The 12,063-nt window shown below is 33.7% G+C and overlaps 1 protein-coding gene across 1 annotated transcript in view; it reads right to left on the bottom strand.

Moving 5' to 3' along the window:
* Positions 1-12,063, bottom strand: part of LRRC69 (leucine rich repeat containing 69) — a 92,420-nt gene that overhangs the window by 55,397 nt on the left and 24,960 nt on the right. The window contains exon 5 of the mRNA XM_039866382.1: positions 10,134-10,205. Within this exon, the coding sequence (XP_039722316.1) occupies positions 10,134-10,205 (72 nt within the window). The remainder of the gene's footprint in view (positions 1-10,133; positions 10,206-12,063) is intronic.

The following is a 12,063-nucleotide window of genomic DNA, read 5'->3' as shown; positions in this document are numbered from 1 at the left end:
ATGGGAGGTGAACACACAATGTAAATATATACATACCTTACTGTTGAAATGTACAGCTGAAACTTATTGGATTTTGTTAACCAATGTCACCATAAATTAAACAAAGATATTAATTAATTAATTAATTAACTAAAGAAAAAAGAACTCATGCTACTTTATACCAAAAAAAAAAACTGATTAAAAAATGGACAGAGGACCTGAATAGACATTTCTCCAAAAAGGACATATAGATTACATATAGACATATAAAACTGTGCTCAACATCATTAATCATCAGGGAAATGCCAATTAAAACCACAATGAGATATCATCTAACACAGAATGGCCAACATCAATAAATCAGCAAACAACAAGTGTTGGAGAGGATGTAGAGAAAACGGAACCTCTATGCATTTTTGCTGAGATTGTAAATTGGTGAAGCACTAAGGAAAACAGTATGGAGGTCTTTCAAAAAATTTAAACTACAACTACCTTATGACCCAGCAATTCCACTTTTAGGTATTTATCTGAAGAAATCCAAAACACTAACTCAATAAGATATATATATTCCTATATTCACTGTGGCAAAATTTACAGTAGCCAAGATATGGAAGCAATCTAAGGGTCCATTGATAGACAAATGCATAAAGAAATCTGGTACACATACACAATGGAATAATACTCGGACAAAAAAAGAAATGAAATCTTGCCATCTACAACAACATGGATAGACCTAGAACAAATACCATATGATTTTACTTATATAATTTACTTATATAAGTCACTGATCTTGAGCAAGTCACTTAACATAAAAAGATCAGTCACCATTTTCTATAAATAGGAAAACTATATTAAACTAAAAGTATTCAAGGCAAGAAAGAACATCAGAATAAGCAGTAGGTGACGATTGAGTAGAGGTTCTAAGAAAAAGGGAGGTCAATAATGAAGGGTCTTATTTTCAAGGAATCAGTGTGATAATCAGAAACTAAGTAAGCCAAGAAGCACTGACCTGAAGTATAGAACAGTGGTAGAGCTTTCCCCAAGGGAGGAAAGGGTGAGACAGAAATAAACAGAATCAAAGGCAAAGATCTAGAGAAAGAAAGATCCCCCAACCCTTTCAGGAAGATGGTTTGTTGATTCTGTTTTATTGCTTACCCAAGGTAGCCCAGAAGACTATAAATGAGCCTGCAGAGGAAAATCATCTGGAAGAGCCATTCGGGCAAATAGCACATGGGGAATAGGAAGTGATGCTAACAGAGATTGTACCCCCATGTATACCTGTCCATACAGATCAGTGGTTACCCTGCTATTTGCAAGTTAGAATCATTCAAGTGCTTTCATGGCATTAAAGGAAAGTAACATTTAATATAATGTGCTAGTAAAGGATGTGTCTGTATGTGTGTGTGTGTGTGTGTGTGTGTATACATATATATATATGTATATGTATATACATATATATACATATATATGTGTGTGTATACATATATATGTATATGTATATACATATATATGTATATATATACATATACATATCTGTATATCTGTATATGTATATATATAATTTGTATATGTATATATATATAATTTTATCTGTATATATAGCGTAATAATGTGTATATGTTATTGATGATGATGATATTGATGACATGTGCCAAACATTGTGTGTGTGGTAATATATATATATGTATATATATGCTTTCTCTTATATTCCTCTCTCTATATACTGCCTCACCATATATACTACTGGTGGTTGGTGTTGACTACTACCTGCCTCCATCCCAAAAGCCTTTGTAGGCTTTTAATGCATCACTTCCTATATATAGATATAGTCTCATTTAGTCATCCATTCATCCTTTATTTGCTGAACACCAATTGTTGTGTCAGATACTTTTCCAACCATGTTATGATACAAGTGTTGTTAATATTCCCAACTTATAGAGAAAAAAAATTAGACAGAGTAATTGAGTTATATGCTCATGGTCATACAACTGGTAAACTGCTAAGCTAGGCATATTTAATTTTTGTTTGGGAACAATGTATTCAAATCTCTTCATCATTCAAATGATTTGCACTTCTGGAAAAGTTGCTAACATTTTTCTTCTCCCATGTTTCTCATATGGTAAAAGGGAAAAGTACTTATTACACTATTCTCAAATATGATTTATGATAATTGAAGAATTCTTGAAGAATAAAAGGGGCATTAATAAATAGAATAGATGCTATAACTATTATCCCTTCAAAAATAGTTCAAGTATAATTTTTCTCATGAAAATACCAGGCTTTTTCTCCTTGTATTCATTTTTTCTTATAAAAAAAACACTATATGCCTACAAACTTTAGAGATATACAGATACTTAAGATTCATAATTCTGACATAGAATCATTTATGAAGGCCATGGATTCAAATGAATATTAATATCATGAATTCAAAACTGAAAGCAAGCAGCAGCAGTGGAAAATGTAGCATTGGCTATGATTTACATCCTTTTAAGCATATTTCTTCAGTGTCTAATCTCAGCATAACATTTTCTCATAAGTTGTTACATTTATATGTGTCCTTATAAATGTTAGCTAAACCTGAGTTTCTCTTCCAAAAATGACCACCTGCTGTATATGGGGAAATTTATAAAGACAACTCAGAAACAATTAAAAGTTACATGGTGAAAATTTGGCCTTGACAAACATTCTTAAAAATAAAATTTAGTGTTTAAAGTCACATGCTTAAAACCTCTCCAATGTTTAGATTGGCTGATGAATAAATGTGTAAGAAGTTATGTCAATGGCATATACATACCAAGTAAATCCACAATGTGGCTGAAGAGGAGTAACAGCTTCCAATTTTATAGACATTCCTGTGTTCACATACCAAAATCCCAGTTTCTATACAAAGTATTTTTCAAAGTATGCTAGAATTGTATCATTTAAAGAGTGTTCCCTGAGTATTATTTCAGTTAAGGACACGGAGAAATTCTCAGAACTCAAACTCCCCATGAGATGAAAAAGATGTATTATTTATTTGTGGACTGCCCCTGACTGTAGGTCCAGAGATAAAGAATTGATTCTTCAAGACTTTTTTCTCTTAGAGGTAGGGTTCTAATATGGGAAGAGTCCTGGGCTTGCAGCCAAAAGTCCTGAGTGTAAGTCCAGCTCTACCTCTGTTCTATACTTCAGTCCAGTGCTTCTCCAAATGTGGTTTCCAGACTTTCAGGATAGCATCATCTGAGAACTTAATATAAATGCAAATTCTTGAGCTCCCCATCTTACTGAGTCAGAAACTCTTGGGGTGGGGTCCAGCCATCTATACTTTAATAAGCCATCCAGAGGATTCTGATGTATATTCAAGTTTGAAGGAAACTGCTGTAGGTAAATTACTTCTCTGGAGCTTCAATATCCTCAGTGCCAAACAGAAGTAATGATATCAAATATGTCTTCTTCGATGGGCTTTTCAATATCAAATACATTTGATAACATGCAAAATTGCTTTCCAAATCTGCAAATTACTAGGTAATTGCAAAGTATTGCTTCAGAAGGATAATTTTTAATGCCTTTTCTCAAACTGGAAAGTAGTCATAATAATTCAGATGGTTAAATTACTAATGGAGGGTTCTGATCAAAAGTGTTACAGAAATGTGAAGTTTTCTGTTAGGTCTGTAAATGTTTTCTAGATGATATTTTGTTATAAATTCACATCAAGACACACATCATGATGTCCCTTGATATGATCATTAAAACTTTATCTCTCTTTTGTCAAGTCAACTTTTTCTTCAAATGATCACATTTTGGAAAATAACTGGGCTATTGAGGCAAAGAGGAGCCAGAGAAATATCTTTGCTTAAAAGATAAAAAATAATTGTTTCAAGAGAACTAAACAATTCAGCAATTTAGTTTTCTCCCTTTTGAAAGGGCCAAATCATAACTACTTTAGAGACTGAGTATTCTACTCTTTATTTTAAAATCTAAAGAGAGATTAGTATCACTTTCCTCCCAGAAATCCCACTATGGCATCTTAATTCAAATAACAATTATTTTCCCATTGTCAAAAGTTATGAAGGGAACTTTCCCCTTTCATATTTTTAATTCATCAATGAAATTACCACCTAACTGCCTCCATTCTCTTTCAAAGATAATTAATGCCAGTTTCTTTAATTTTTCTAATTTTAAATTTCTGTATTTACCTGCTTCAATTTTAAAGTTTTCTTCAAACACAAATTCCATAGTTCCTACAGGGCAACATGCATATCTGTTTACTTGGCTACTGGGTTCCCTAAGTGTGGGAATTCTTCTAAAATTCATGCCTAACACTTAGAAAAAAACTTGATCACAGAGAAGGTACTTAACAAATTTTTGTTGAATTAAGTTGTCATATATGTTTCACATAGGAGAGTTGTAACAATTACACACACAGGTGCTAAATAGAGTACTAAAACTCATTATTCTACCCAAGTATAATAGGTTGAACAATGTCCTCCCTCCCCCAAACTCATGACCACCTGGAATCTTAAAACTTGACCTTAGTTGGAAAGAGTTTTTGCAGATGTAATTAGTTAAGATGAGGTCATAATGGATTAGAGTGGGCCTAATATCCTTATAACTGATATCCTTATAACAAAAGAAAGACATTATTTTAAGACCCAGTTTTTGGTACTTCATTATGGCAATCCTAGGAAACTAACTCAAAACCAAGCATTACTATTTACTGCACATAGTGCCAGTTGTTCCATATGGTCTACTGTCTACCACAGGCCATGTTTCAGAAATGTTACTCTCACAAAAGGAAATGAAAATAAAAGACATTTTATTTTAAATCATCTTTTTCCTCCAAGGCATGTTTATTCAAAATCCAATTCCAATTCCAGCAATAAATAAAAATGAAAGAAAAAGTGAACATATGATGAAGAAAAAAATAGAAGACCCATTCACTAAAAATCACATATTTGAAGAATATTCGTTTAGGGATATAATGTTAAGTGAATAAGCAAGATACATACTTCTTTATGTAATATATTTTATATATAATGTTAAGTGAATAAGCAAGATACATACTTCTTTATGTAATATATTTTCAATCTTATTTTTTAAGTCACATATGAAAATGAGATACTAGAGGAAAAAACAGTAAACACTCTTTGAAAAGTAAAATTAAAGATACCTTATATATTGTTTTTTTAATAGTTATCAATTTTCTAGATTTTCTACAATGAATTAGTTACTTCTATAATCAGAAAAATGCTATTTATAAAAGTATATATGAAAACAAAAGTGCAGATTCAAGATGGTATAAGAAGTAGTGGCTGTGCATGTGTCCTCCAGCAACACCATCAAAATTATAACAAAACTAAAGAGCAACCAGTACACAAAATCACCAGAGATTTGGCTGAACAGAAGCCCTGCAACTAGGTCACTTCAAATAATAGGTCACTCAAAACTATAGAAGGGCAAAGACATGAAATGCCTGGTCCCACAACAGCATGTGGTGATTGAGAATCAGGAAGGCCATCTTGGCTGCGGAGCCACCTCCCCAACCTGAGGACTGAGGGGTCCAGGCCGCATACTGGGCTCCCCAGCCCAGGGTTCCAGTGCCGGGAAGAGAAGTCCCCACAACCTCTGGATGTAAAAACCAGCAAAGATTGCACCTGAGTGAGACAGAGGGCTGCAGGAAGCAGGGACTTCCCTCTTAAAGGGCCCATATCTGGCCTTACTCACTGATGAACTCACTCATCTCTGAGCTCCAGTGCTGGGGTTGCTGCTTGAGGGGCACCAGAGATATGGGGAGGTGCTGAGCTATCAAGCTTCAGGGCAAGGGCTGGAGAGATGGCTTGCTCCAGGACAGAGGTGCAAGCAGAAGCCAATGTTCCTTGGTTGAGCTCTTCCTGCTTCCAAACTGCAGACGCAAGCACCAACAACCTGGATAACACAGGTCACTCCGCCCAGGGGATTCCCTGAGACTCTGTCTCTCCCAACTTGTGGGCCCACCCAAGCTGCTTTCAGTGATTTGTTCCCTACAAACTGGCTATCTTGGCTCCTGCTGTAAACTTTCATAAATTCTCTCAAAGGCTCACAAAACCCAAAAAGCAGCATCTGGCCTAGGCGGGCCCCGTACCTCTTGCTGAGCATCCCCAAGGTTCACACCCGTGGCAGCCAGGCTCAGTTTCTGATTTTGCCCCTCGAGGCACCTATAAGTTCAGCAAGGGTGGCAGTCATATGTGGTTGCTTGGTGACCCTTAACAGATGGCCCTGGAGGTACACAGGCTGCAGCTAAACTTGGCCTGCAGCTGGAACTTTCTGAGATCTGCGCCAAGGGGCTCCACAGCACACCTACTACATAAAGCCACTCTACTAAGACTGAGAGACTTAGGAGACCCACCTAATACATGGAAACAAACACAGGGAGGCAAACAAAATGGAGAGACAAAGAAACATATCCCATATGAAAGAACAGAACAAAGCTCCAGAAAAAGAACTCAACAAAATGGAGATAAGCAATCCACCAGATGCAGAGTTCGAAACACTGGTTATAAGGATACGCTATGAACTTATGGGAGGACTGGGTGAACTCAGAGAGAACTTTAACAAAGAGATTAAAAAAAAAGCATAAAAATGGAAATGCAAAACATAAAAGGGAGCCAGTCAGAAATGAAGACTACAATATCTGAGATGAAGAGTACATTAGAGTGGATGAAATGGAGGATCGAATCGGCAACATAGAGGATGAGGTAGCAGAGACACCCAATCAGAACAGCAACAAGAGAAAAGAATCTAAAAAAATGAAGATAGTTTAAGAAGCCTCTGGGACAACTTCAAGTGTAACAACATTCACATCATACAGATACCAAAAGGAGAAGAGAGAGAACAAGGAATTGAAAACCTATTTCGATAAATAATAACAGAAAACTTTCCTAACCTGGTGAAAGATATAGACATATAACCCCAGAAAGTTCAGAGTGTCCCAAACAAGATAAGCCAAAAAGAGGCCCACATCAAGACACATCAATTAAAATACCAAAGGTGAAATTCAAAGGGAGAATCTTAAAAACAAAAAATAAAAGCAATTAGTTACCTTCAAGGGACTGCCTTAAGACTGTCAGCCGATTTCTCAACAGAAACTTGACAGGTCAGAAAACTTGGCACAAAATAAGCAAAGTGATCAAACCCAGGACCTACAACTAAGATTTCTCTACCCACAAAGCTATCATTTAGAGTTGAAGAACAGATAAAGTTTCCCAAACAAGAAAAAGCTAAAGGAGTTCATCACTGCCAAGCCAGTATTACAGAAAATGTTGGAGGGACAGAAGAAGAAAGAAGAAAGAAAAGAAGAAAGAAGAAGAAAGAAGAAGAAGAAAGAAGAAGAAATAGCGTTAAAGAGCTGAAGAAGAAGAAATAGAAATAGAAGAAGTTGTACAAATAAGAAGAGGAAGAGGAGGAGGAGAGTTGAGGAGGAGTGAGGAGGAGAGAAGTGAGGAGGAGGCAAAGGAGGAGTGAGGAGGAGGAGGAGAGAGATGAGGAGCAGGATGAGGAGGAAGAGGAGGAGGAGGAGGAAGAGGAAGAGGAAGAAGATGATGACAACATATATATATATGTCTAAATAAAGAATGGTGATAACTACATATCTATCAATGAGTATTTCAAATGAAAAATAATTAAATGCTCTAATCATAAGATAGGGTGGCTGAATGAACAAGAAAACAAGACCCTTACATATGCTGCCTATAAGATACTCACTTCAGATTAAAAGATACACACACGCACACACACACACTCACTAAAAGTAAAAGAATGGAAAAAATATTTCATGATGGGCCTAGAGGGTATTGTGCTGAGTGGAGTAAGATAGAGGAAGACAAATGCCATACAATTGCACATGTATGTGGAATCTAAAGGACAAAATAAACAACAATAAAAGACAGAAATAAACATAGATACAGAGAACATTTTGAAGATTACCAGAGAGAGGGGATTAAGGAGGATTGGTAAAAAAGGGGACGGGATTAAGAAGCACAAATTGCTAGTTATAAAATAGTTACGGAGATACAAAGTATAGAATAAAAAATATAGCCAATAATATTGTAATGACTATGTACAATGTAAGAAGAGTACTAGATTTATTGATGTCATCACTTTGTGAGTTATATAGATGTCTAATTGCTATGTTGTATACCTGAAACTAACATAGTATTATATGCCAACTATACCCGAAAAATAAAAATTATTGTTTAAAAAAAAGAGTGCTAAATGGAAAGAAAGAACAGATATCTTAACAATACTTATTCACCCAAAAAACATAGGACATTTGCAAACTATTATAATGAATAATCTTGATGTCTTGGATATTGAATATCAAATAATTTTACCTGAGGCACTGAGAATTTCTTTAAATGGTACAATAATATATCAGATCAAGAAACCAGCCCCAGAGTTTTGTTTTCTCTCTACTGATCTTTATAGTACTAATGAAACCTTTTTAATACTTAGATGGTATTACTTTAAAAAAAAATCATACTGGGATGTTAAATGTAATTAAATCAATCCAGATATAGTATAATGTGAAAAAAATGCTTTAACAAACTTTTCTAAAAACACACATATAGAGGTACTGATGTGGAAACTTTCATTATTATTCTGTATTTCTTTGTTGTTTGAAATTTTAAAAAAATATATAATTTGCACAAATATTAAATATTTTTTAAAAGTTTAAATTTAGGAAAGAAAATAAAAGAGCTAAAGAAAGAAATTAAAGTCTCAATGTATCAGATCTGACTATGTGGTAATAAAAGAACCAATACATTTCTAAAATAGCTAATTAACTGTGTAATCATGACAGTGTTTTTCTTAATAATTAAGTAACCCAGAAACTTTCTGTCAACACATATGAGCAAACAATTACAACAGTCCCATTGTCTTGCTGTAGCTCTGCATTTAATGTACATTCTTATACAAAAATGCTGGTGAAAATCCAATTTCAAAGATTTAAAAGCCATGTGAATAAAAGCCATGTGAATACTATTGTGAAATAACTGAATTTTTCAAATAGCACACCAAGTTTGAGGTTATAAAACAGCAAAACACTCTTAAATAAAGACCTATGTAAAAAGAAAAAAAAAAAAGAATAGCTGTGACAAAATAAAAAAGGCACTTAAAGACATTTCTATAGAAATGGAGAGAGGGGAAAAATTCCTGGAGATAGATGGTACTGATAGCTGTACAACAACATGAATATACTTAGTGCCATTGACGTGTACACATAAAAATGGTTAAAATAATAAATTTTGTTATATATATATTACCATAATAAAAAAAATCTGTAATGTTTTTCTAAAATGCAGATATTACACTCATTTTTCATATCTAAGTCATTGTAAAATTTATTTTGGGGGTTAAAAAGACAAAAATTTCAATTTGGAGTTGATCAGTCAGAGAAAGTAATTAATGGACCATCAACTATTTATTGAATACCTCTGGATTGGTGGGCTTGTAATTATTACCTAGAATATAGAAATGTATCTGCTAGGATATAAAAATGCAATATGAAAAACTGCCATTTCTTTCCCAAAAGTTAGAAGTTACCAATATCAACTGCTTCTCCATTATTTGAAATAAAACAAAATCAAAATGAATTTCTAAATGGAAAAAAAAAAGTGCATCTTTTATTGTTTATGGTTTAAAACCAACTAACAGAAATATTGCTTCTGGATTAATTATAAGGGATAAAAATGTATACTCTGGGGAGTAATGGTTTCAAAAAGTCTGAGGTGACCGGACCATCTCACTTTCAGATACACCCTTTTGTGAGAGAGTTGTAACTCTGAGCTTTCAATAAATCCTATCACTTTACCATTTCAAAAAAAAAGAAAGAAAAAGTCTAAGGTGACCAAAAGCAGTATGTAACAGCAAAAAACATTAACTATAACCAATATATTAAAATATTTATGATAACAATCAGAGTTCACTTAGTTCAAACAAGTTCAGCAGGCGCAGAACACAAATGAAGGAATGGGAAAGAACAGGTTTTGAAATTCTAGAACAAAGAAAATCTTTGAATCATTTGTATAATTTAAAGTTTCAATTACTACAGGTTTTACTGGCTGCCCATATTTTTCTAATCTCAATAGCATAAATAAAATTATTTTAAAATTATAATAGAAGTTGGCTCTACTTACTCCTGGTGGAAATATCTGTATAATATTTCCAGCTATGTCTAGGATTCTTAGGTTTCTAAGATCACAAAATCCCTGTGTCAGAAAACAAAAGAGAGATTGACTTTCAAAAACCTCATATGTAGAATCATAAATATTTCTTCTAAGTTCAAACTTGATAGCGTTGATCATCTTTTCTAATTACCTGATCATTCTTCAGTAAATCCTTTCCAAAGATATCTTTATGTCTGGGATTGCCAGATTCTTTGAGTTTTCCATTTCCTCTGACCACTCCAGGGCAACATAACATGGTGGCCAAGAGTTAGACTATTCATAGGTTCACTATTCATAGTAAGTTACACTTACTATGTAACTATGGGTAAATTTTTTAATCTCTTGGTACTTCAATTTCTCCATTTGTAAAATGGAATTGCTAATGGAAGCCCCTACTTCAGTATGATTGTTGAATGTATTAAAGAAGTTACTAAGTTCTTATTAAGGGGGCTAATACATAATAAGCACTCAGCAGACACTATCATTAAAATAGAAATAATCTTTGCGAAACAGAAAATAGATATAATCTTAGAAAGTTGTGTCTATTGACAATTCCACCATCAATTATTTCTCATATCCCTTTTGCTTAGCACTGAGCTAACAGAACCCTTTCCTTATAAAGAAAAATCTGTTAGTATCTCTAGCTACATGCCCATTGTAACCGGATGGACATATATATTCATATACATGTGCAAACATGCACACAATTTATTATGTACCAGAAAATTTTTCATAACTTGTTCATTATCAAAACAAATGAGTATTTTCTGTAATGCCTTATCATTTATAATGCAAAACAAAAAGAATAATGATCATATTAACTAAATTATATTAAATGTACAAAGACATATTTGATCATAGGTATTCTTTACATGATAATTCAGGATAGAACTTTTTTAAATTGTTTAAAGTCTAAACTCCTTGGGATTTATAAAATTGTAGAAAGAGTACTGATCTGACTTTTAAGTTAGACAGACATGGATTTGAGCCCAATCTTTGACCTTTGTGTTCAGGTCACATAGCCTCCCTGTTCTTTATTCTAAAATGGGTATAATAAGAAGAGTTATAATGAATTGTTATGAATACTAAATAATATAATGCTTCATGAAAATGATCATATTACTGCTGTTAAAGCTTTTTCCTTAGATTAAGAACGTATACTTTTAATAAATTTAAAGGTATTTCTTACTTGTTTATAGAAACTAAGATTTTTAAAGAATTTAAGAATAAAATGTTTGAAATATACTTATTTACAGCCTACACTTTGGTATATTTTCACATATCACATTACAATATGAACAAAATATTTCAAGGAAATATATCCCTGAGAGAAAAATTAAACAACAAGAATTGATCTGCTTTTTTATCTCTCAATTTACTATATGACATACATTCCCTTCTATTAAATTAATTCTAATTTGCCTAAAGAAGGAAGGTAAACCCAATTACAGGTTCCCAGCAACAAACAGTACTCTCAAACTGGGAAATTTGAAGAGAGTTTAATAAAGTCACTATTTATAAAAGTTTCACAGGGTTTAGGAAAAACTAAACCATGAAATGTAGTTTCTTAAACCCACAGAATTCCCAAAAGCTATCAATGGCAAGAAGTTCTTTACCATCATTGACCTAAAGAGCCAAGGGGGTGGGGCTAGTAATGGTCTATATGAGGATCATCTGACATTATCTATGGCCTTCTAGAAAAGTATGCAGGAAACTCACAGCACCCTATCAGGCAGACATCAGAGGAATACTATCTGATACTCACTTTCCTTCTGTCCTTTCACCTCCTGCTAGTGCCTCTCATTGGCCATATCCAAGAGGAAGCCAGAGGACAAAGGAGCTCACTGATGCTGATACAGATAAGTCTCCCAGATGAAGAGTAGGTTGGAAAAGAATGGAG

Source organism: Pteropus medius, unplaced genomic scaffold, assembly GCF_902729225.1.
Source record: "Pteropus medius unplaced genomic scaffold, Ma_sr-lr_union100, whole genome shotgun sequence".
Lineage (NCBI taxonomy): Eukaryota > Metazoa > Chordata > Mammalia > Chiroptera > Pteropodidae > Pteropus > Pteropus medius.
Note: the sequence above shows the minus strand (reverse complement) of the source record. Positions and strands in the feature narration are given on the sequence as shown.